At 46.3% G+C, this 27043-nt stretch overlaps 1 protein-coding gene across 3 annotated transcripts in view; it reads left to right on the plus strand.

Moving 5' to 3' along the window:
• The window catches only part of thap4 (THAP domain containing 4), an 86972-nt gene extending 60786 nt beyond the window's left edge, over positions 1-26186 (plus strand). For all 3 annotated transcript variants that reach the window (XM_070882184.1, XM_070882186.1, XM_070882185.1), the window contains 2 exons: positions 7990-8093; positions 24286-26186. In XM_070882184.1, coding sequence (XP_070738285.1) covers positions 7990-8093; positions 24286-24402 — 221 coding nt within the window. In that variant the 3' untranslated portion in view covers positions 24403-26186. The remainder of the gene's footprint in view (positions 1-7989; positions 8094-24285) is intronic.
• The last annotated feature ends 857 nt before the right edge of the window (positions 26187-27043 follow it).

The raw sequence follows: 27043 nt of genomic DNA on the forward strand, positions 1-27043 counted from the left end.
CATCAGCAATTTAGTGAAAGGCGTAATAAAATGTAATTCCAGTGTTCTTTAGCTGGTCAGGAGCCGCTGAGAAATGTTCATCCTCCTTATGTTTCCTCAATATTGGGGGGCCAATATTCAAACCATCTTGCCATCTCATTTCCTGTTTGTTGGAGCTTGCTGTGCACAAATTGGCTGCCGCGTTTCCTACGTTATAACATTGACTGCACTTCAAAGATACTTCATCGGCTATGAAGCACTCTGGGATGTCCTGAGGTTGTGATGAGCATTCTAGAAATGCAAGCCTTTTATCTGACCATGCCCTCGCCGCCAGCAACACAGCTATTTGAAATAATTTGCATTCCCAACGTATTATTATCTTAACCTGACTGCTCCAGGTGACGTTCTTGGCACTGCCGTGCTCCAAACTGGTTTCCATGTTATACGTTCAAGATTCCTATCCTTTGCACAGTTGGATATGTGGAAGTTACCAATGAATGAAGAAGATTGTTGGTTTTGCCACCTTGGGTATTATCTTCCTCGGTCTCTGTGGTTAAAGAAAGAAAGACTTGTATTTATATAGCACCTTTCACGACCACTGGATGTCTCAAAGCGCTTTACAGCCAATGAAGTACTCTTGGAGTGTAGTCACTGTTGTAACGTAGGAAACGCGGCAGCTAATTTGCACACAGCAAGCTCCCACAGTCAGTAATGAGATAATGAGCAGATAATCTGTCTTTGTTACCTTGATTAAGGGATAAATATTGGCCAAGACACTGGGGATAATTCCCCCGCTCTTCTTCAAAATAGACAGTGCCATGAGATCTTTTAGGTCCACCTTTTACGTAACCTTTACATACTAAGCTGTGTCTTCTGTCTCCTCCGAACTGGGTTCATTCCTTTTGGGGTATGTAACTTCCTTGTTTTGTCGCGTTGCTCTGTCTGATGCTGTCACCTTTGAAAATAAATGAACGTTGACCCAGGGACGACATTGCCAGAATCTTTTTTTGTTTTCGTCACCTTGAAATTGCATGTAACTAACCAAGAGGAGGCAGAGAGTCGTGAATTTGATGCAGAACTGGTTCTGTGCTCGCGTCACGACACAAGTGTAATGTGTAGGGTGTTCGTTTTCCACTCTACTTTGATTCATAGACCTCTGGAATTACAGGAAGGACTCCACGTAACGCAAAGTTTAGGCTTAAACCCAATTGTTAGTTGTTTTTTGTGTAATAAACTAAAAATTACAGAACAAGACTACTTGGAGATTGATCGAAGACATACAATCACCCATCCAGCCAGTTGCTGCTGTTGTCGATTGTTGGCTCGTGGAGCTTGGGAATGTGTTGGGTCCCAGCTGCCTGCTTCGTGGTCATTGTTCCTTTGACCTGCTGTACTGAGGTGTTTCTTCGACCTGTTATTCCTCTCTGATGTTCCTCATCTCGTTCTGATCTGTTGTTCTCAGCTTTTGCATATATATCCATTTGATTATACACACCTCTTGCTGGGCTGCTTTTCAGTTAATGCGTCTGGATGAGTCTCGATGGCTGTGATGATGGGTCTGGATCTGTTTGGATGGCCACAATTCACACACTGAATTGACAGGGCAAAAGATGTGCCCCGTTATCCAAAAATGTACGCCTTGTGGGATCCTTTGTTGTCCTGGGTTTTCGCAGACTTGTAGTCTCCATAGGGAACTGATTTTCCCCTCCGGCCAATTAATCCATGGGCTCCTCTGTTTGATTGTATCAAAACCTTTTGCCTCGATGTTTAATAGGGCCTCGCTCCTGACCGCAGAAATTGCATTAATCAGTTATGAGTTTCCACCTGCCTAGGCTGCCATTCTTTTCTCCCGCCCAACAGTCCCAAAGGTTTTCTTTTAAACTATTTTAGTTCGTGGCCTCTTACTGTGCCTCGATCGTGAAATGTGTAAAACCTTACAAATGATCAGACCAGAGTAGGAGGTGATTGTTCCAACACGTTGGGGCATCCTGCTGCTGCTGCAAGGTAGATGGGGTCATTTACATTTACGAGTTTAATTGATGGTGAGAAAACCACAGATTTGCCTTTGGCTGCACTGTTGTAATGTTAGGCAGTCCCTCGAAATCAAGGAAGACTTGATTCCACTCTAAAAGTGAGTTCTCAGGTGATTGTACAGTCCAATACGGGAATTACAGTCTCTGTCACAAGTGGGACAGACAGTGGTTGGAGGAAAGGGTAGGTGGGGAGTCTGGTTTGTTGTATGCTGCTTCCGCTGCCTGCGCTTGTTTTCTGCATGCTCTTGGCGACGAGACTCAAGGTGCTCAGCGCTCTCCTGGATGCTCTTCCTCCACTTAGAACGGTCTTTGGCCAGGGACTCCCAGGTGTCAGTGGGAATGTTGCATTTTATCAAGGAGGTTTTGAGGGTGTCCTTGAAACATTTCCTCTGCCCACCTGGAGCTCGCTTGCCATGCAGGAGTTCCGAGTAGAGCGCTTGCTTTGGGAGTCTTGTGTCCGGCATGCGAACAATGTGGCCCGCCCAGCAGAGCTGGTCGAGTGTGGTCAGTGCTTCGATGCTGAGGATGTTGGCCTGATCGAGAACACTGACATTGTTCTGAGGCAAGGAAGATGTCGTGTATGTACTTTTGGGATCACTAGATGGCGTCACTGTTGGAGGCCATTGGGCTGCACGCATGTGTGTGTGCAGCCCAAATATAAAAGGCTAGCCATTTTGTATATTAGTCACTTTGGGCCTTAATAAAGCAGAGCCAAAGGTCATACCTCTTGGAGTTAAACAGTACTCAGTCTATCAGTTATTGCATACACAACATTTGGCGATGCGGCAACAAGAACCTTTGCATGCACAGTTGGATTGTTGGAGCGATTTGTGGAAGGAAAAGGGCAAACTTTGTGAACCGTTTGAACCAGTTCTTCGTGGCCAACAAAATGGAGGTGGTCGGCGACGCATCTCGGCGCCGGGCGATGTTCCTCACTGTTTGCGGTCCAAAAATTTATGGTCTGATAAAGAATCTACTCCTGCCTATGAGTCCAACAGAGAAGACGTATGAAGAATTGTGTACACTGGTACAGGACCACCTTAAGCCAGACGAAGGCATCATCATCTTGAGGTACAGATTTTACACGCATGTTCGCTCAGAGGGCCAGAATGCGGCGGAATTTGTTGCCGACCTGAGACATCTAGTGGGACCGTGTAAGTTTGGGGCTGTGTTGGCAGACATGCTGCAGGACTTCTTTGCAATCGGTGTCAACCACGAGGTGATTCTGCGTAAAGTACTCTTGGTGAAGACGTTGAACTTGAACAGGGCCATCACGATCGCTCAGTCATGCATGAGGACGGATAGAAGTCTAAAGCAGATATCAGTGAAAAATCGAAACTCGATAAGTACTGTAAATATGATTGATGCGGTATTCGGCAGTGCAGCACATGGCAGGGCCTACCCGACTACATACGTGAAACCTGTGGCTGCCCAAAGTCTGCCAGCGGGAATGCATCCGATTTCTCCGTGTTGGCATTGTGGGGGAAATCACCGATTTAAGCAATATAGTTGCAAAGGCTGTCTGAGAGTGGGGCATCTCCAGCGCAGATGAGCAAGCGTGCTGCGACACACCACGTGGATGATGATGGTCAGACTAGCGCGAATCCGAGATACCAGAGGAGGAAGTGTATGGACTGTATTCATTCTTAACTAAGAGCAAACCGATAATGATCAACGTGAAAAGAGACGATTCAATCGATAATGAGCCAGAGGGCATTCGACAAGCTGTGGGATGCTAACGCTGTGAGGCCCAGGCTGAGTCCAGTCAATGCCAAGTTGTGCACATACACCAAAGAACTCATAACGGTGATTGGCAGTGCCATAATTAAACTATCGTATGATGGTGCGGTTCACGAGTTACCACTATGGGTTGTCCCAGGCAATGGCCCAACCCTGTTCGGCAGGAACTGGCTTGAAAAAATCAGATGTGTTTGGACATCAAGGAGTTGTCATTGGAGAAAGATACATGTGCCCAAGTACTGAGCAAGTTCCCCTCGCTGTTCGAACCAGGCATCGGCAACTTCAAGGGAGCCAAGGTGCAGATCCACGTGGACTCGGATGCAAGACCCGTCCATCATAAAGCTCAGGCAGTGCTGTATATGATGAGGGAGAAGGTCACAATCGAACTGGACAGATTCCAGCGTGAAGGGATCATATCACCGGTTGAATTTAATGAATGGGCCAGCCCCAGTTTTCCTGTGCTGAAAAGTGATGGCACAGTCAGAATCTGTGGCGACTACAAGGCTACGATCAACAGGGTTTCGAAACAGGATCAGTACCCGTTACCGAAGGCTAATGACTTGTTTGCAATGCTAGCCGGGGGGATGTCGTTCACCAAACTGGACTTGACGTGGGCCTATATGACACAGGAGCTGGTCGAGATGTCGAAGAGACTTACGTGCATTAAGGACTGTTTATTTATCACAGGTGCCCTTTTGGAATTTGCTCGGCTGCAGCAATATTTCAGAGGAACAAGGAGAGTCTACTGAAGTCCGTTCCAAAACTGTCGTGTTCCAAGATGATATCCTGATCAGGGGTCGTGACTCCGAGGAACATCTGAACAACCTGGAAGAGGTTCTACATCGTCTGGACGAAGTGGGACTCGGACTGAAGTGCGTCTTCATGGCACCAGAGGTCGAATTCCTGGGGAGGAAAATTACTGCTGACGGCATGAGGCCCACGGACACGAAAACCAAGGCCATCAAGAATGTGACAGAGCTGCGTTCGTTCCTGGGTTTACTCAACTACTTTGGTAACTTCCTACCTAAATTGAGCACCTTATTAGAACCACTGCACATGCTGCTAAGAAAAGGTGACAACTGGATGTGGGGTGCGTCTCAAGATGGAGCTTTTGAGAAAGCCACTAATCTGCTTTGCTCTAACAAGCTGCTGGTACATTATGACCCATGTAAACGTTTAGTATTGGCCTGTGATGCTTCGTCATATGGAATTGGTTGCATACTCCAACAAGCTAATGAGTCGGGTAAACTTCAACCAGTCGCGGATGCTTCAAAAAGTTTGCCTAAAGCAGAAAGAGCCTACAGCATGGTAGAGAAAGAAGCATTAGCCTGTGTGTATGGGGTTAAAAAGATGCATCTGTACCTCTTTGGTCTTCAGTTTGAACTGGTGACAGATCACAAGCTGCTCATTTCACTGTTCCTGAAAACAAAGGTATTGATACCAATGCTTCATCCCGCATCCAGAGGTGGGCGCTGACATTATCCGCTTATGATTATGTCATTCGCCATAGACCTGGCACCGAGAATTGTGCCAATGCTTTGAGTCGTCTGCTGTTGCCCACACCGGAGGTGGAAACGCCACAACCGGCGGACCTATTGTTAGTTATGGATGCTTTTGAGAGTGAAGGGACCCCTGTCACGGCTGAACAAGTTAAGACCTGGACCAGCCAGGACCCGATTTTATCGGTAGTGAAGAGTTGCATCCTCAAAGATGATTGGTCTGCCATACCCAAGCAAATGTGCGAGGAGACCAAACCTTACATTCGTCGCAAAGACGAACTGTCTATTCAGTCGGATTGTATACTGTGGGGCAATTGTTATGCCCAAGAAAGGGAGAGAGAAATTTGTACATGAGCTACATAGCACACATCCCGGCATTGTAATGATGAAAGCCATCACCAGGTCTCATGTATGGTGACTGGGAATTGACTCTGAGCTGGAATCATGTGTGCATCAGTGCAACACTTGCATGCAGCTCAGCAAAGCACCAGCGGAATCGCCGCTGAGTCTGTGGTCGTGGCCATCGAAACCTTGGTCCAGGATCCACATAGACTTGCAGGTCCCTTCCTGGGGAAGATGTTTTTAGTTGTGGTGGATGCATATTCGAAGTGAATAGTGTGTATAATCATGTCATCCAGCACATCCACAGCTACCATTGAGAATCTCAGTGTCATGTTCGCGACACATGGTCTGCCTGACATCGTTGTTAACGACAACGGATGGTGCTTCACCAGTCAGGAATTTCAAGAGTTCATCAAACTCAATGGTATCAAACGTGTAAGGTCAGCACCGTTCAAACCTGCATCCAATGGGCAAGCAGAACGTGCTGTCCAAATCATAAAGCAGAGTATGAAGCGAGTAACCCAAGGGTCCCTGCAGACCCGCCTGTCAAGCAGACTGCTTAGTTACAGGACAAGACCACGCTTACCGGGGTCTCGCCTGCTGAACTAATGATGAAAAGAGGTCTTAAGACCAAGCTATCTCTTGTACACCCTGACTTAAATAATCATGTTGAATATAGAACACAGTCAGCAAGGGTATCACGATCGTGCAGCTGTGTCACACGATATTTCTGTAAATGATCCTGTATATGTTCTGAATTATGGTCAGGGTCCCAAATGGATCGCTAGTACTGTCATGGCCAAGGAGGGCAACAGAATATTTATTGTCGAGCTCAAAAATGGGCAAACATGCAGGAAACATATGGATCAGACAAAGCTGCGGCACACAGACGAACCAGAACAGTCAGAGGAAGAGACAATCGACGACCAAGCAACTTACCCCCAGTCATCAGAGGACTCAGTGGTCATCAGTAAATCGGGACTTCAATCACTGACATCTTCAATGAAAATGAACTTTCAATCCCTGACATCCCTCCCACCAGTCACAACAGACTCTGAACACTCACCCAAGGCTGGAGTTGAACTGAGACGGTCAACCCGGGAGCGTAAAACACCGGACCATCTCAATTTGTAAAAGACTGAGTTAATTTCTCAGTGGGGGTATTGTAATGTATGTACTTTTGGGATCACTAGCCACGAGATGGCGTCACTGTTAGAGACCATTGGGCTGCACGCACATGTGTGCAGCCCAAGTATAAAAGGCCAGCCATTTTGTATATTAGTCACTTTGGGCCTTAATAAAGCAGAGCCAAGGTCATACTTCTTGGAGTTAAACAATACTCAGTCTAACAGTTATTGCATACACAACAGAAGAGCAGTGACTTTGAAAGCTGAAAAAAATCATAGCAAAGAACTCCAGCTCAAACAGCAGCAGCTGCAGTGATTTGATTTGTGATTTTGATGTAGATGAAGTGTTGTAATGTAAAGGGATGCTTTCACAGTGTCACTCCACTTCCCTTTTTCTTGGATGACAACATATTCAAATGTAGTTCATTTGCATTCAAGGAACCAGGAAAGCCAGATCTCAAGTAGGTTGTTATCTAAATCTACATCTAAATCACTGCAGCTGCTTCTGTTTGAGGTGGATTTCTTTACTATGATTCATTGTCCCGCCCCCCCGGCGTGGTGTAATTAGAACTGGATGCAAGTTCTGCACGTTTGTGCATCTTGTGAAGATATACTGCATTGTGTTTGTCCATGATCAAATATTGAATGTTGTGCCAGTCAGAACACTGTTTAAATGTTACTCAGCTAGTGTTTCCTGCTTCTGAATTCTGAAGGTTGTGGATTCAAGTCTCACTCCAGAGACTTGAGCACACAAAATCTAGGCTGACACTCCAGTGCTGCACTGTTGGAGGTGTGCCGTCTTTCTCTCAGGTGGACATAAAAAATCCCATGGCACTATTTCGACGAAGAGCAGGGGAGTTATCCCCGGTGCCCTGGACAATATTTATTCCTCAATCAACACAACATAAAAGCAGATTACCTGGTCATTATCACATTGCTGTTTGTGGGAGTTTGCTGTGCGCAAATTGGCTGCCGCGTTTCCCACATTACAACAGTGACTACATTCTAAAAAGTACTTCATTGGCTGTAAAGCGCTTTGAGACGTCCGGTGGTCGTGAAAGGTTCTATATAATTGCAAGTCTTTTTTGAATTGTACCGATCAGTTGAGTGCATCATTGTTAATACACACCACCTGGGCAGAGCAAATTATGAAACACACATTGTATTTTGCTTTACAAATATTGCCTTTTTTAATACTTTTTTCAGGAGGTTTTGCTGTTAACATAGTTGGTTAAACCAAAATTTATGATTTTTTTTTTCTGATCCAAGGTATTGTGGAGATTGAAGAAGGGGAAGTGAAGGATCAGGAGCTGACACTCTCATCTCAGTCTGTGGCTCGAATGTCCTTCGCAAAGGAGCCACACGTAAAGCAGGTAAGTATGGGCTTCAGACCCTTGTGCGAGTTCCCTTAACTGCACCAAAGGTCTTATAAACTGCTGTGTTTCGCTCTCGCCCTCTCTTGTATGGTGCTCTTGCTCTCCCTGCTCCCAAGCTCACAGTTGGGTAGCAATACTATTGACGAAAATAATTTTTATTTCTAAGTGGTAGCTTGGCAGACTGAATGCTACACTCGGTTAGCAGGCTGCCGTCTCCCCTATAAAAAGAAAAGAAAGACTTGCATTTATATTGCGTCTTTCACGGCAACCGGACATCTCAAAGCACTTTACAACCAATGAAGTACTTTTGGAGTGTAGTCACTGTTGTAATGTGGGAAACGCGGCAGCCAATTTGCACACAGCAAGCTCCCACATACAGCAATGTGATAATGACCCGATAATCTGTTTTTTTTGTTATGTTGATTGAGGGATAAATATTGGCCAGGACACCGGGGATAACTCCCCTGCTCTTCGATATAGTGCCATGGGATCTTTCACTTCCACCTGAGAGGGCAGACGGGGCCTCGGTTCAACTTAAAGACGGCACCTCCGACAGTGCAGCGCTCCCTCAGCAGGGCACTGGAGTGTCAGCCTAGATTTTTTTTTTGTGCTTAAGTCCGTGGAGTGGGCCATGCACCCACAGGCGAGACTGCTACCCATTCTGGGACTGTTATTGGAAACCAGCCCTGAGAGAAGGAACAAATGATTTTACTCTTGCTGCCTGTGAGGGTCCTATGTGGAATTAGTGAGCATGGTCCCACATCTCAAAATTGCAATGAGCCACCTGGCACAAGAAAGAAGAAATGTCCCATGAGTGCAGCTTAAGGAAGCCCTGTGAGACAGGGGGCTATAGCATATTGAAGATCTTTGAGTGCCAACTAAAGAATAAGGGAGAGGTGCCAAGCTGAGGGAAGGTGTTTTCAAAAATCCCGGGAATGTTTAATGCCTTGGGTCAATTGTGTACAGAATCACATAGACAATGAAATGGGCATTCCTGTCCTCCCTCTGAACTGAGAGAGGCTCCAAAGTTACTGCAGTCGTCAAAATAAAGAAAATCTGTCTTCTGAGCTCTGGTTAAAGGAAAATAATACCGTAGAATAAAGCACCTTGTGAACTACGATCCGTTGCTAGCATACAATTTTTATTTTAAAGCCAGCAAGCGGCCAGTTTTGCCTGTGTGGAGCAATGCTCAGCTTTTACAGATCAGCCATGATCTAATTGAGTGGTGAAACAGGCTCGTCCTGTTTCTATGTTTGAGGTGACTGTACTAGAATAGGGAGTTGATCTGAAAAATGAAAAGGATGCCATGGTCTATACTCACTGGGCAATCACTCATTGACTTGTGAATCAGCACCTCTGTCAGTACACTGGCCAATGTATATCCCTCAACATAAGAACATAAGAATTAGGAGCAGGAGTAGGCCATTTGGCCCCTCAAGCCTGCTCCGCCATTCAATAAGAACATGGCTGATCTGATCATGGACTCAACTCCACTTCCCTGCCCGCTCCCCATAACCCTTTACTCCCTTATCACTCAAAAATCTGTCTATCTCCGCCTTAAATATAGTCAATGACCCAGCCTCCACAGCTCTCTGAGGCAGACATCATCATTAATCATTTTTTTTTTTAAAGTTTATGTGATCATTTATCTCCTTGCTGTTTGTGGGACGCTTTTCTTTATAAGTTGGCTGTCAGGTTTCCCTATTTTACAACAGTGGCTACACTTTATTGGCTGTGAAATGTTTTGGGAAACTGTGTGGAATTTATCAAAGACACTATATAAAGTAAGTTCTTTCATTACAAAGTGTCGATGTCTTGTGGCTGGCGCAAGTAAATCTTTCCGTTCAACAGCGGGCGAAGTAGAACCTATTTGATTTCTCCCCATGGCTTTGACCAAGGACAAAAAGAAGAAACCCTTTTTTTAATGTAGCTATCGATTTGCTCGTCCCCCACTCTCTGGGCCCAAGTTTCCACATGATTTGCATCTGATTTTTAGGAGCAACTGGTGGAGAACGGACTATCTTAGAATTTGCAATTCTCCACATTTTTTTTTCTGCAGTTCTAGTCAGGTAGAACAGTTCTACTTTGGAACAGAATTTTTTCTTCAAAAGGGGGCGTGTCCGGCCACTGATGCCTGATTTGAAAGTTTCCACAGTGAAAACGTACTCCAAACTAAAGTAGAATGGAGCAAGTGAAGATTTTTGTAGAACTGAAAAAACCTGTTCTACACATTTATAAAAAAAAAAAACAGGCGCAGGTTACAAATTAGGCGTCCAGAACGAGGTGGGGGGGGGGAAGGGAACTCATTAAATTCTACAATCAATCCTTATTTATACTTATACAAATATTATACAAATAAATCCAACCTGAATAAACATTTATAAGCAAAGAAAAGATTAAATAAACCATCTTCCTACCTGTGTGAAAGTGCTTCAGGCAGGAAGAATGGTGCAGCAAGCCTCACAAAACGAGGGAGCCGACCGAACGCGGGGGGGGGGTAGGGAGCCGACCGAACATGGTGGGGGGGGGGGGAGGGAGCCGACCGAACATGGTGGGGGGGGGGGGGGGGAGGGAGCCGACCGAACGCGGGGGGGGTGAGGGAATGGAGCCGTTCCAGACGGCTGGCGGGAAAGCCTCAGAAATTGAGGAGCCATTTCCTGACGGCAAAAGGGGGAGGTCGTTGGGAAACGGCTGCCTCAACTTTCTGAGGCTTCCTGCACCCTTCTCACTGCTACAAGAAGCCTCTGTGCTGATGACAATGTACTTTTATTAAAAAATGTTCAAAAACTAAACAGCTACAAAGAACTACAAAGAACTACAAAAATGGCCGAGTGCCAATGTTTTTTTTCACACTGGGCATGCGCGAACGCTCCAACACGCACGTGCAGCGTCGCCGGCAGGAAAAAAACTAATTTAAATAGTACCCGCCCCCTCCCACTTACAAAATCGGCGCGAGTGTAGGCTCCGCCCCCCTGGGCACCGCGCCAAGCAGACAAGGAGCTGCAAAGCGCTCCAGAATCGCTCGTTTTTTTTTAGGCGCGAAAAACGGGCGCTCAGCTCGGAGAGGCGCCCGTTTTTTATCATGTGGAAACTTGGGCCCTCTGTCTCTCACTCTTTGTGTTTATATTATTCTCTGTCTCCCTCTCCATGGATTTATCTCACTTATATTGTTGTCTCTATCTTGCTGTCTCCACCACTTTTCTCATTGTAAACCTGCTTCCTTGTGTCTCTTTCCTTTGCATGCTTCATACTTTCCATCTTTCTTGGTCTGTCTGCTCTCTTTTTCCTCTTCTTGGTGCCAAGTTGAGCTTCTGATCATATATCGGCGATATCACTAAGACCGCCTATTTCTCTTGTGCTGCTCAGCTCATCTGCTGCTGAAACCCTCATCCATGCCTTTGTTACCTTGAGACTTGACTACACTAATGTACTCCTGGCCGGCCTCCCACATTCTACCCTCCTTAAACTTAAGGCCGTCCAAACCGTTGTCCGTGTCCTAACTCGCACTAACTCCCACCCCTCCTTCTGTGCTCACTGACCTACATTGGTTCCTGGTTAAGTAACACCTTGATGATAATCTCATCCTTGTTTTCAAATCCCTCCATGGCCTCTCTCCATCCTATCTCTATAACCTCCTGCAACTCTCCAAGATCTCTGCGCTTCTCCAATTCCGGCCTCTTGTATATCCCCGATTTTAATCACTCCATCATTAGTGGCCGTGCCTTAAAGACGCTCTTTAAAACCTACCTCTTTGACCAAGCTTTTGGTCATCTGCTTATGTGGTTCAGTGTCACATTTTGTCCAAAGTTAAAGTCCAGTGTTCCAGTGATGGGATGAAGTTGACTTGTAGATAGGATGGAGTCAGCTTGCAGTACCTATAAACTAATGTCCTGTAATACAAAAGCAAAATTCTGTGGATGCTGGAATCGGAAATAAAAACACAAAATGCTGGAAATCTCAGCAGGTCAGACGGCATCTGTGGAGAGAGAAACAGAGTTAACGTTTCGGGTTGATGGCCCTTCGTCAGAACTGGCGAAAGTTCGAAATGAACAAATTCTTAAGGAGCACTGAACGAGGGAGGGGAGGAAAGAACAAAAGGGAAGGTCTGTGATAGGGTGGAAGACAGGTGAGATTTGAGAGACAAAAGGGATGATGGGCCAACTTGAGATGGTAATGGTAGAAGTTAGAAAAAGATGAGTCTAGATAGGGTGTGAATGGTGGAATAATTACCAGTTGCCATGGGAAACAGAGAGAGAGAAAAACTACATAAGATCGGGGGGGTTTAAAAAACAGAGGAAAGTGAGCGAAATAAGGGCCGAGGTTATGGATGTCCAGGTTCTGAGAGAGGTATGGAGGGCGAGTGAGTCGAGGAGCTGTTTGTAGAGCAGAGAGCATCAGTGGCAAATGGAGAGCTGAGGAAGCATAGCAAGTCAACCATGAGCCAGTGTAGGTTGCATGTGCATGTGTGCAGAGGTCACTTAATAGCAAACAGGAGCTGGAACCCAGACATTTTCCCATCCCCACTTTTGCCTCTGCTGAGGTTGATAGCAGCTAGATTGGCAGAGCTCAAGATAGATATTGGTCTGAATGGCTCAACATTGGCAAGCGATATGACCATGGGGAGTATTCCAGCCAAATCTGACCTTGTTTTTGCCCAAATGCACTTTCTACCATCATCATAGGCAGTCCCTCGAAATCGAGAAAGACTTGCTTCCACTCTAAAAGTGAGTTCTCAGGTGACTGAACAGTCCAATATGGGAATTACAGTCTCTGTCACAGATGGGACAGACAGTGTTTGAAGGAAAGGGTGGGTGGGACTGGTTTACCGCACGCTCCTTCCGCTGCCTGCGCATGTTTTCTGCATGCTCTCGGTGACGAGACTCGAGGTGCTCAGCGTGTTCTCGGATGCTCTTCCTCCACTTAGAGCGGTCTTTGGCCAGGGACTGCCAGGTGCCGGTGGGAATGTTGCATTTTATCAAGGAGGCTTTGAGGGTGTCCTTGAAACGTTTCCTCTTGCTTGTTGTGTAGGAGTTCTGAGTAGAGCGATTGCTTTGGGAGTCTTGTGTCAGGCATGCAAACAATGTGGCCCGCCCAACGGAGCTGGTCGAGTGTGGTCAGTGCTTCGATGCTGGGGATGTTGGCCTGATCGACGACACTGATATTGGTGCGTCTGTCATCCTAGAGAATTTGCAGGATCTTGCGGAGACATCGTTGGTGGTACTTCTCCAGCGATTAGAGGTGTCTACTGTATATGGTCCACGTCTCTGAGCCAAATAGGAGGGCGTATAGAGCCATACAGGGCATAGCTGTCAGTATTTGGAGCCCTGTATAATCTCAACCGCTCTTTTATAAGCTAATTGTGAAACCTCTCTCCCCTCTTTTCCCCCCCCCCCCCCCCCCACCGGTGCTGAAACAAGGGACTTGATCCTTGCACCTGTGGTTCAATGCCACACCGGATTGTACTTGCTTATTGGAGGAGCCATATGCACCAGTGCTCTGATATTCCCAAGCTCAATCATTGGAAGAGACCGTTTCTACCCGCAGTTTTACTCAAATGGATCAGTCCGCAAGGAAAAGGGTAAAGCAGGTGGTTGAACAACTGCCCACTGATCAGTACAGACACACAATGTGCATCATGCGTGAGCTATTTAGCATCATGTGCATGTGTACTTTCCCCAAGAAATGCATGGGGCCAGGTTTTGGGGCCAGATTTTGCTGTCAAAATAAGGGTGAGGCTAATGGTGGTCGCAAGTTGTGCAGCAATTTCAGGCAAGGGGCAGATGCCGATATCTAAAAATTGCTGTCAGGTTTACAAAAATGGCATTTTGCTATCTGCCTTGCCACTGAAATGTGTTGAATGGCGTGACATTGCTGTATATGCACGGTAGATATGAACTAAACTGCCACAGGACGTTGAGTCTTGTCATTTCAAATGCAAGCACCCTTTTAATGAAATGATGCGCGTTAATTGCTGCCCTTGGCACTGAAAATTAACTATTAAACGTCTGCCGTATCATTCCTTCAGGTATTAATTGTCGTAGATTTCTAAAATGTCAGAGTTTTTAAAAAAAATTTTGGAATTTTCTTATCCTTCTGTCTCTTTTCCTCTCTCTCTCTCTCTCTCTCTCTCTCTCTCTCTCTCTCTCTCTCTCTCTCTCTCTCTCTCTCTCTCTCTCTCTCTCTCTCTCTCAATCCAATCTTTCTTTCTCTCTATTTCTCTTCCTGTACCTGATTTGACATTAAATTCATCCACTGTCCTTTACACTTACTTTTCCGTCCTTGCGCTGTTAATTTCGTAACCCTTCAATCTGATCGGTTAAGGAGATACACAGTTGGCTGCCCTGTTCATTCTGGTCCCCACGGCTGCCCTGTTTCCCTCACTGCAACAATATCAGCAACTTGCCATACAAAGAAATGTAAAAGCAGTTTGAACTAGCGACTGATGCCCTGCCCCAGCAAAATATGGCATGTGATCTAAAATGCATGATAATTGGGAATGAAGCCTCTCGGCTGTGTGTTTTGTTTAGCTGCACCTTTTTTGGTTCTCGGTTTGCCTGTCCATCTGCCAAGCATTGCAGCGTTGCAGTCTTGCAGTCCCTGTACCCAGAGGGTCCCCTGTATCTGAGTTGTTCTGCTAAGCCGTGCTTGCTTGTGAAGGAACTTGGCCACTTCCTCCGACTGCTGGCGGCACTGTTTGAGATGCTGATAAAATCAATTTGTCAGAGCTCTTTCACTCTTCAGTGTGATGCAGTAGATTGTGAAAGTTTATTGCAGTTTTGAAGTGCATCTGAACCAAGAGGTTCAAGAAGAGAAAACGCTTGGGTCATAGAATTTACAGCACAGAAACAGGCCATTCGGCCTAACGGGTCCGTGCCAGTGTTTATACTCCACACGAGCCTCCTCCCATCTTACTTCATCTCGCCCTATCCACGTATCCTTCTATTTTTGTCTCCCTCACTTACATATCTAGCTTCCTCGTAAATGCATCAGTGCTATTCACCTCAACCACTCCATGTGGTGGCAACTTCCACATTCTCACCACTCTGTGGGTAAAGAAGTTTCTCCTGAATTCCTCATTAGATTTATTGGTTACTATTTTATATTTATAGTTGTATTTATGCTCTGGTGTTATCCTTGTAAATCTTTTTTGCCCCTTCTTCAGTGCTCCTGGTATATGGTTCAGTTTAGCGAACTGCATTAATTTCATTGTGAGCATCCGGTACATAGAAACAATTGCCTCAACAACACAGAACTAAATCCAGGTACCGCACACTGTTGAATTGAGATGGCTGAAGCTAGGAATCCCTTTGGTTCCCGGTACAATATTGACTTCAAGAAGTTAAAAGGGTTGGAGCAGCATGGATGATTTGATCTGTCTTTAAACGTGTTTTTAATCTCATTTATATTTGCAGTTTGCCACTAACGGCACCAAACTTGGCAAAGGGATGCTCCTGCTCTGAAGCACAGTGGGTGCTGACAAAATTGGTGCTTTCAGTCCAAGCTCTGTCACTATAAACACCAATCTTGTTGTCAGATCCAGTCAGTCAAACAATATGGCCTCTGGCAGGCTGAACTATAGCCAGAAAGCAGGAGACTGTTGCAAGTCAGTGATTTTTTTAACAAAATAATGCAGATCAAGTAAGAGAAAAATAAACTGTTACTAATGTAATATGTCCCCCACCTTCAGGACATCCAAAGTACATCACAGCCAGTGAGTTATTTTTGAATTGCTAACATTGCTGTTATGTAGGTACATGTGGCGGCCAATTTGTGCACAACAGGATCTCTCAAACTGCAATGGGACGAATGCCCGGTTCATCTGTTTTGATGGTGTTGGTTGGGGGAGGAGTGTCGGCCAGAACACCCGAGGAACTTGCTGCTCTTCAAACAGTGTGATGGGATGGTCTGTGTTTATCTAACCAGACAGACAAGGCCTCTGTTTAAATTCCCATCAGAACGACGGTACCTCTGACAATGTAGCACTCCCTCAGTGCTGCACTGAAGTATCAACTTAGATTATGGGCTTGGGTCCTGGAGTGGGGCTTGACCGGAAATATTTGGCTCTGAGGTAAAAAGTATACCAACAGAGCCAAGTGGGCTTTTAACTGTGATCTGCATTATAGTCAGCTGCGTGGGGTTTACCTTACATGCACATATCGGGCACTTTGCTAGTGACTCAGTGTCGGCAATGAGCGCTGTACATTGACTGCACCTGGGATTATCCCTCCAATGACCACGTTCCAAGGTGGTGTTGGCACGTTTCAGCATCACTCCTGATTATAGCAGGTTTAGCCAGTTTCCATTGTAAAACCAGGACCATCGTGAGAAATCTTCAAACTTGCTACTCACAGGTACAGTCAGCAGCAAGACTCGTATGGCCTGTTCCCATAGCACAGGGACTATCCTTCGCACATAAATATAGCATAAATGAGCCATTATTCCCCTTCAACTCTCCCACATTTCACCTGTGTGTGTGTTGTGTGAGAGATCTTGTAAAATGGCAACAAGGCTGTTATTTTTATTCCCGATTCCATACTTTATTTCAGTGAGGGTCAGTCAGTATGGCAGCTTTGTATGGATGTGCCAATCAGGTCAGCAGCGTACAGCAAACGTGAGCTCCCTTCACCTGCGCAGAAACAATCTCTTCTAGTGGGTCTCAACCACTTCCAAGGCAACAACATTGCTTCCTGTATTGTCCTGTTAAATACTCCACACCTACACACATTACAGAAGCTTTCAGCAGGACCCCAAGGAGCAACAATGCAGAGGGATTACAGAATATCTGCCATCATTCTATTAATAGCTGCTGACTGGCGTTTCCATCACTACCTTTTTTTAATAAAAAACAAACACAACTAATCAAAAACATGAGCTGACAGATTTTAGAAAACCGAGCACACACATTCCGGTTTTCTTCCATAGAAAAATTAATGAAATAAGAAATCAGTTCCTCATTTCCCCTCTTCTCTTTCTACTCCCCCCCCCCCCCCCCCCCCCCCCTTTCCCTGCCATTTCACTACCTCCCATCGTCCCGATGCTCGCCCCAGACTTTCCCCTCGTTCATGCATTACCAGGCCTCACTGCCCTGCTCCTTCTGTCATGGACCTGACCTTCACTTGCGGGAGCCTCGGTGTTGCGTGAAGTTGCACTATTCTCTCCATTTCCTCCAGGTCCCCTAATCTTTGATTCTCGTAGATGACTTTAGAAGCATTCAAAATTATGAATGGTTTTGATAGAGTAAATAAGGAGAAACGTTTCTTACTGGCGGGAGGTCAGCAACCAGAGGACACAGATTTAAGGTAATTGGCAAAAGAGCTAACGGGAGATGAGAACTGTTTATATGGAATGAGTTGTTATGCCTCATCATCATCATAGGCGGTCCCTCGAAACGAGGATGACTTGCTTCCACGCCAAAAAAAGGATGAGTTCACAGGTGTTTCGAATGAAGAACCCGAACTACATATTGAAGGGTGGAAGATGCCTGTCTGTGGATATTTTTTAACCAGCCACCACATGGGCTTGACAGAGTTTTGGTCCAGTGGCAAGGATTACCCAAGACAACTGGAGACCTGCTCTGCTGCACGGACCTAGTGCGCACACATTTCGTCGTATGGGCTGGCCGGTGCTGCCCCTGGGCCCTGGGCACCTGGCCCCGAACTCACGCCTCCCCTGGGCCCCGATCACGTCCCTCCACAGTCTTGCGCCGCTCCTGCTGTATCTGCCCACGCTCCAATCATCGACCTGGACCTTGCTGACGACACTCTTCACTGCTGTTGCTCTCCTGCACCAGCTCGCGCTGTACCTTGTAGTGGCCTGCCTCCATGCTGCCCATGGGCCTCCGCACGCTGCTGCTTTTATGGCCCCGACCTGCCGCTGGTGTTCTCTCGCAGGTCGGGGCCTCCACGCTGTTATGCCTGAAAGGGTGGTGGAAGCAGATTCAATCGTAAATTTCAACAGAGAATTGGATAGATACTTGAAGGGGAGAAATTGGCAGGATTTTGGGGAAAGAACACGGGAAATGGGACTAATTGGGATAGCTCTTTCAAAGGGCCGGCACAGGCACGATGGGCCGAATGGCCTGTGTTGTATGATTCTAAGCATTTCTCCATATACCGTGACCCTGCCTCTCTGCTCCCTCCTTCCCCAGGTTGGCTGTACTCCTGCAGATTGGCATTGCCTTGAACAGCTCTCTGAAATCCTGAATCCATCTCCTTTGGGGTGGAAGATGGGGACTACATAACAATCAGATGATCGGTGGCCTGCGACTGGCTACACCTTGGCATGTGGGAAAAGGGCAGTGAGGCACATTCAGAGAGGAAGAGAGAGATGCAGAGAAAGCATGTGAGACATGTGCAAAGAGTGAGAAACATACCAGGAGATAGAAACAGGGAGACAGAGTAAGAAAATGTGACACAATGGATATAGAAACAATGACGGTGTATGTGAAGCATGGAGAGAAGGGGAAACGGGAAGATGGAAAGAGTGGGAAAAGAGGGAAATGGAAAGAATTGGAGGGTAGGGGGAGAGATTTTCAGGAACAGATGGTGCGATATCTCACCTTTCTATTCTCAGTCTCTCTGCAGCAAACCGCATGGTTGCCCAGTCCATCCTCTTCTCTCTGATTTACCTCCATGGTACCATTCATATCTGTCCCAGTATATCTGCCGCCTTCCCTTGAGCCTGTACTGTCACCTCTGGCATGCTGCAAGATTCCAATCCTCCCCCCACCCCCCCCAACCCCCACTCTTTATTTACACACTTCCTTCAGTGATGTTATAAGCATGGAGTCCAAGTCTCAACGCTGAGAGCGTGCAGAAATCAAGCGCAGGCAGCGGAAAGAGCGTGCGGCAAGCCAGTCCCACCCACCCCTTCCCTCAACGACTATCTGTCCGACCTGTGATAGAGTCTGTGGTTCTCGTATTGGACTGTTCAGCCACCACTCACTTCAGGAGTGGAAACAAGTCTTCCTTGATTCCAAGGGACTGCCTATGATGATGATGGAGTCTGCTCCCATATCTGTGTCTTGCCTCTCCTCCAACTGCTCCAACATCAATTGTGGATGGTCTGGTGCTCTCTGCAGCTAGGCATAGGCGAGCCTGAAGCCAGCCTGTTCAGCTCGTGCCAGAAACTCTGTCTCCAAGCCACTAATTCCATCCTCCTCCCTGGCTGTGCGAAGCCTCAATATTCTGAATGATCCTGTGCTGTCTTCAGAACTGCCTTTTTCCACTTCAAACTTTGACTTACTTCACCCCCACTGCTGCTGAAACCCATCCACATCCTTGTCCCCTTCAGACTTGCTTACTCCAATACTCTCCTCATGACTTCTGCAGCACCAACCCGCGCAACTTCCCAACCCATCTGCTCACATCGTGTCCTCACCGACATCCATCCCCGAATGCATTGATTTCCAAAACTGAACCTTAATTTGCAAATAACCCCAAGGCCATAGCCATCTCTTTTGTAAAGCAATTAATTACGCTGAAGGCACTATATAAATACAAGCTGTTGTAAAGCCCACTGTTCGAGGCGAAGGAGATTGTACCGCGATGTGATCGGGGCCCAGGAGAGGCGCGAGTTCGGGGCCCAGAAGAGGTGAGGGCTCAGGGGCAGCATGGACCAGCCCACACTACGATATGTGTGCGCACTAGGTCCGTGCAGCAGAGCTGGTCTCCAGTCGTCCTGGTTAATCTTTGCCACTGGACCAAGACCTAGCTCTGTCAAGCCCGTGTGGTGGCTGGTGTGCAACGGCCACCACACGTTAAAAAAATCCATGTACAGGCTTTGAAGATTTAGTTCGGGATCTGGAATTTTAGATCCTTCATTGAAACACCTGTGAACTTTTTGACATGGAAACAAGTCATCCTCGACTCAAGGGACTGCCTATGATGATGATGATTTGCAATGCTGACTCACATTGTACCACATTAGAACTGTTTAACCAGCATTGTTCCCGTGTCTGTGCAAGTAGTAGGTTTGCAGTGGTTATCTGGGTCTGGACAGTTATTTGCACAAACACAGGGCTACAGTGTGGAACGAAAGCAACGCAGTCATATGAAAAAAATTCTGTCAACGATTCAAGTGGAAAATGTCAATTTTAAGTTTCCTTTTGTGTCACAAGTTGTGTGGGTAGATATTTATCTGCAGCAGCGCCCTATCTGAAGTCAGTCAGTCACATGACAGGCCCTCTCCCGGTGCGTGAGGTGGGCAGGTGCTGATTACAATGGTAGATAAGACACCTAAAACTGCACATTGATAAAGTGCATAATTGTAACCCTGCAAATATCCCTGCAACACTGTCGCGCCTGCTGTAGTTTCACAGCACTTGCACCGAGTTGGTCCAAAGCAGAGTTGACCCAGAGCCACTCTTCATGGGTGGAAAGAAACAGCTGTTCAGGTTCCACTATCAGTGCGCTAAATGATTTTCAGTTTACCGACCTTCAGAATATATTGCAAAAGGAAATGAAAGAGCTTTATATTTAATGTGTTTTTTCTCATTTGCTAGCCCTCAGGGGCGGTACTTGTGCCTCTGCATCAGAAGGTTGTAGGCTCAAGCTACACTCCAGAGGCTTGAGCACCTAATCTGGGCTCATACTTCAATGCAGGGTCTTTCGGATGAGGAGTTAAATCAAGGGCCCGTCTGGCTTCTCAGGTGGATATAAAAGGTCCCATGGTACTGGTCGAAGAGGGGAGGCATTCTCCAGGCACTCTGACCAACATTCATCCCTCAATCAACACCATTAAAACATAATCTGGTTGTTTTCTTCCTCCGTACTGTTTATGGGATCTTATTGTGTGCAAATTGTTGCATTTCCCTATGTTGCAACAGTGATTATACTTAAAAAGTTATTTTTGAAAGACACTATATAAATGCATATGAACAATAACGGACACGTAAAGTCCTTCTGGTCCATTTAGCCTGTCCCACACAATTACGATACTGTGTGTATCACAATATATACTTCCCACCCCACCCGAAACCATGTGATCTCCTGGGAGAGGCGAAAAACCCAGGTCAATTTTGCCGGTGGGGGGGGAAGAATGTTAGAAAGTCCTCTCCGATCCATCTCGCCAATCGAAACTAGTCCAGGAGATCACTCCGGCACTGATCATTCCTTGCAGTCCCGACCTTCTGTAGTATGTGATCTCCACCCCAATCAGAAACTGGGCCAGCTCTCACATGAAGGAATTCAGCGAATTGGCAACCACTGCACGAGACAGTAGCCTGGTCCACAGGTCCACTATTCTCTGGGAAATGCACCCCCTCCTGACATCTAACCAAGATTTAGAATTATATAACTTAACATTGTGACCCCTGGTTCTTCCTGTTTAATTGGAACAATGTCAACTGGAACACCATCTATTCCCTTTCATCGTCTTATAAGCCTCAATCAGATCACCTGGAAGCCTTGTTGCTGGTTAGTACAGCGTTGGCACTGATAGTTGGCACAAATGACTGAAGAGCAAAATAGGCAAAAATCAGTTGAAATCTTTTGTCTCTTTCAGACACTTTCCCCTATTTTGTGCTTAAGGAGTTAATGTAATTGGTACACAGAGCTCGACCTTTCTGGAAGGACATGCAGGTACAGCCCGGCAGATGGTGCATCTTGGGACGCCAAATGGGCTTATTTTCTGACAGCTAGGCCACCTGACTGAAGACGGCTCTGCTTTAATGAGTAAGAGGTTGCGCATTACGACATGTAAGCAGGAAATGCATCATCCGTGAAAGAAAAACTCGACTCGAACACACATCCTTGCCTGCTTTTAGTCACTTCAGCTTCTAGAAGTTATCACTTATCAATCTGTACTATTACAAGGCATGTGTGCGAAGTTTTGAAATCGTTGATCACCTTTTGTAACTAGTTGCCATGAGAGAGACAAATCCTGCACTGGGGGTTGGGGGGATGGATGCTGGGAGCTTGTGTTAACACTGGGCTCAAGATTTTAAGTTCTGTCACATTGAACCCTGGAACTTCCGTATCATTCTGCTGTTACTCATTGCTGGCAAAAGTGACACCCTAAATACCTTGATGCTTAAATTACATTTCTCTCATAAATGGCAGTCTGCAATATATTTCATGGTTATGTGTGCACTTGGCAATTCAAAGAGCAATAAACCACAATGTAGATTTCATTAAAGCAGAATCTGGTGGGATTCCTTAATTGTGCTCATTGTGGAACTGAGCTGACCTGAACCGTTAAATGTTTCTCTCTCCACAAAAGCTGACTGACCTGCTGAGTGTTTCTCACGTTTTCTGTTTTTATTTCAGAGGTCCCACAAACGGCCTGTTACAAATGTTATATTCTCTTGTAGATATTCTCTTGGGGCTTAGAGTCTCATAAGCGAACAATGTCCTCTATGATCAGGAGTGCATCTTTACTACCCAATACTTAGTTAAATGACCTGGGAATTGTAGCATCGGCCCCTTGTTGCGTGTACTGGATGCTGTGATCTTGCATGCATCACCACATGCATGCTCCTTTCTTTTTGGAAGCTGGTCTGAAAAGCAAGTCTAATTGGTGAGACAAGACTAATTCTAAAACAAACAAACTCATTTATTTTGCATGAAATATATGAATGAACAGAGTGTAATTTTCATAGCAAGATTCACAATCAATTCTTTATTGCTCCTAGTATCATTTTCAAAAAAACGAAAGCCATGACTCTGTCCCATTATAGGCTAATCTCAGTTATAAGTTAAATGTCCAAGCCAGTAGGTAGCCAACTTCCTCTGTTATATGCTGAACATGCTAATACTTACGCCTGGAGCCACTCTGTCTCCCTGACTAGAGAGAAATATTTCTCTGTCTCTGATTGTCTCAGACTGCCTGGCAAGAGAAAGAGATCTCACTTCTTTCCAGACCCTTCCCTCTATTCTGTGTCCAGGAATGATCCACTGTGTTGCCAATCACATCACCAGGTACAGTAGACACCTCAAGTCGTTGGAGAAATACCACCAACGATGTTTCCGCAAGATCCTGCAAATCCCCTGGGAGGACAGATGCACCAACGTTGGCATCCACCAGGCCAACATCCCCAGCATTGAAGCACTAACCACACTTGATCAGCTCCGCTGGGCAGGCCACATTGTTCGCATGCCAGACACGAGACTCCCAAAGCAAGCGCTCTACTCTGAACTCCTTCACAGCAAACCAGCCAAAGGTGGGAAGAGGAATCGTTACAAGGACGCCCTCAAAGCCTCCCTGATAAAGTGCAACATCCCCACTGACGCCTGGGAGTCCCTGGCCAAAGACTGCCCTAAGTGGAGGAAGTGCATCCAGGAGGGCACTGAGCACCTCGAGTCTCATTGCCGAGATGATACAGAAATCAACCGCAGGCAATGGAAAGAGCGTGCGGCAAACCTGTCCCACTCACCCTTGCCCTCACCGACTATCTGTCCCACCTGTGACAGGGACTGTGGTTCTCGAATTGGACTGTTCAGCCACCTAAGAACTCATTTTTAGAGTGTAAGCAAGTCTTCCTCGACTCCAAGGGACTGCCTATGATGAATCACATTACCAGCTTGAATAAAAAGCTTCCCCCTTTATGTGGAAGCTTGTGCAACCTGTTCAGCTGTGTTCCGTGCCGGGTGCATTGAATGAAAACCATTCTAGCACTAGCTGTGAACTATACAATGTGCTCAATGACATCCTGTTATTCCTAATTAACATTCTAAATGGCTTTAAATGCTAAGTTAAAAATAATATTGAATCCCTGGGAATTAACCCTTTGTAAGTTGAATGTAACTTTGGAGCAATTCTGGAGTAAATAGGTAAAAGGCCTAAAATATTTCACAGTCGTTGGATGAATGGTCAGTTAATCTTTCTGTGATAGTGTTGGTTGAGGGAGCATATTGACTAGGACACTAGGAGAGCTCCTGCCTCTTCTTGCAGTAGTGTTGTGAAATCTTTAATACCCACCTGAATCACAGGAACAGGCATCTTGGATCTTGGTTTAACATTTCATCCAAACGTTTAACCTTTCTGACAATGAAGCACTGGGTGCCAGCCTAGTACTGGAACGAGATTTGAACACATGACGTTCTGACTGAGGTGCGATCACTACTAACCTACACAAGCTGACTCATTGACTAAATAGTTCCAGAGGGCCATGTTTTAGTAAGAATAGAGTGTTCCTCAGTCTTTGTTTTCATGAAGTATCCTTTCTTTGATTTAGTTTCTTTACTTTCAGATTACACGGACATTCAAACTCACAGAGGAAAGGAAGTTGGAGCAAACCGTTTTTATGGCAACCGATGATCAGCCCCTGTTGCAGCATCTCCACATAACGTACACACGCAGTCCCTAACCGTATAATCATGTAACAAACGTTCACCTCAAGCACCATATGCACTGGCTGTCCTCGGCGCTTTGCATTTATACTACAGCCAAACTTGAAGACTTTTAACTAGCGGTTGCAGATTTTAATTTAGGATTTTTATAATTGTAAAACAATAGGGCTGTTCTAATTGCAAATCACTGTTTGTTATTGGGTGCTTTGAAAGTTTGTAATAACCTGCGGTTGACTTCATGGGATGTTGTGACAATCGGGGAAACTTTTGAGATGCTGTTTTTTCTGGTCTCCCTCGTTAAGCAAGATTCATGTTCCTTTTGTTCAGGTCATAAATGGCAATCTCAGGAACATCTACCAGACCGCCTAATCTGCTAGATTATATCCGCCCCATGATGCTCCCTCTTTTTAAAATACGTTTCCTCTGCCCTCTTTCTTGGGTCTGTCTTCTCATCCCACACACAGTCCTGAAACTGAGGGAGCAGCGAGTGACCTGCCCCTGCTTCTCACCGCACTGCAGTCAGCCACTCGGGTGTGTGAATGTAATTGGTGCTTTACGACTAGGCATCACTGCGCCTGAGCACATAATCTCGGCTGACTTTATTGTTGGGAGTGCTGGTAACTGGAATAACTTGCATTGAGTGTACTGCACAGAAACTGGGACTAACCCACCCCTACCAGAAAGGTATGTACTGTGACTCATCATCATAGGCAGTCCCTCATACCGAGGATGACTTGCTTCCACGCCAAAAAGGGATGAGTTCACAGGTGCTTCAATGAAGGACCTAATATTCCAGATCCCAAACTACATCCTGGAGGTTGGAAACTGCCTGTGTGTGGATTTTCTTAACGTGTGGTGGCCGTTGCACACCAGCCACCACACGGGCTTGACAGAGCTAGGTCTTGGTCCAGTGGCAAGGATTACCCAAGACGACTGGAGACCTGCTCTGCTGCACAGAGCGAGTGCACACACACATCGCAGTGTGGGCTGGCCCGTGCTGCCCCTGGGCCCTCGCCTCTTCTGGGCCCCAGATTCACACCTCTCCTGGGCCCCGGTCACTTCCTTCCACAAACTCTTGCCACTCCTTCGCCCCTCCTGCTGTGCCTGCCCGCACTGCAATCAGTGACCTGGCTTCGTAGCCGTTGCCCTCCTGCAGCAGCACGCGCTGCTCCCTGCAGTGGCCCCGGCCTGCTGATAGTCTTGCAGTCCGGGACCGCGTCGATTTCAGAGCCGCCGCACGCTGCTCCCTCTAATGCTGCCTTTGAACTGTAACTACCAGACAGCTTTCACCATTTGCCTTGTGATTTTTGCCTTTGCCATGTTAAATCACTTGCGCGAGCTGTCAAATGTCCTTTAATGCAAATGGACCTTTGAGAAAACCGCCCCACTGATGCACCAACTGTTATAAAACTTGAAAATTAATAATGAGGACTAATAACCTGTTTGACACCCTAGTAAAAGATTTTCTTTGTTCAAGGAATGTGTATGGTGTATGATGCTGTCAGGGCTGTATTTAATCCTACTTTCATTGTTGTGTGGTGGGCCTCCCTCTTTAACTGATGCAGTCCTCCAGCTGATGGTGCACCCATGACGGTGTTAGGTAGGGAGGTCCAGGATATTGATGCAGCAGTGACCTAAGTCATGAAATCCATGAATAGTGTAAATGTAAGCAGCAGGTTATAATTTCAGAGCTAGAGCATATCAGCATGAAACTGGGAGTCTTAAGCAAAATTAAAGAATAGAAGATTCTCCATTGTTGTGTAAACAAATGCCCATTAAAACTATATTTTTGTCTCCTGAATGCAATGACTCATGATCTCATGTTTGACAAAGGGAGTAACGAATGGCCCACGTTATGGAATCATAGGTGGTCCCTCGAACGAGGGTGACTTACTTCCCCATGAGTTCACCGATGTTTCAATGAAGGACCCGATGTTCCAGTCCTGAACTCCAATTGAGGGGGTGGAAGATGCCTGTGCGTGGATTTTTTTAACGTGTGGTGACCGTTGCACACCAGCCACCACACGGGCTCGACAGAGCTGGGCCTTTATCCAGTGGCAAGGGTTGAACCAGGACGACTGGAGACCTGCTCTGCTGCACAGACCTAGTGCACACACATATCGCAGTGTGGGCTGGCCCGTGCTGCCCCTGGGCCCTCGGCTCTTCTGGGCCCCGTACCCTCATTCGCTGCACCTTCGCCATGATGTTCCAGGGCCCAGTGCTCCAGCTCGATTTATAGCCCCGACCTGTGTTGGTGTTCTCACACAGGTCGGGGCGGCCCACGTAATAGAATAATCCTTGAGTGGCCCACATAATGGGGCAACAGGTGACCCACCTCATGGAGTAACCCTCGAGTGGCATACCTAAGAAGCTGTTGAAATAAGAGCCTAGACAGTGAGTGTAGGCAAACTTGCTTTCGAAAGCTAGATGTCCAGGTCCAAAAATCACTAAAACTTAGTGGACAGGTACAGAACATAATCAAAAAAGATCATGGAATGTAGGCCTTTATCTTAAGAGGGGCTGGAATACAAAAGGGAGGAAGTTATACTTCATTTGTGCAGAGCCTTGGTCAGCTCCCATTTGGAGTACTGCATTGAAAACAGTTTGGGGCACTGCACCTTAGGAAAGATGTATTAGCCTTGGGAAGGGTACAACATA

Source organism: Pristiophorus japonicus, chromosome 6 (assembly GCF_044704955.1).
Source record: "Pristiophorus japonicus isolate sPriJap1 chromosome 6, sPriJap1.hap1, whole genome shotgun sequence".
In the NCBI taxonomy this organism is placed as follows: domain Eukaryota; kingdom Metazoa; phylum Chordata; class Chondrichthyes; family Pristiophoridae; genus Pristiophorus; species Pristiophorus japonicus.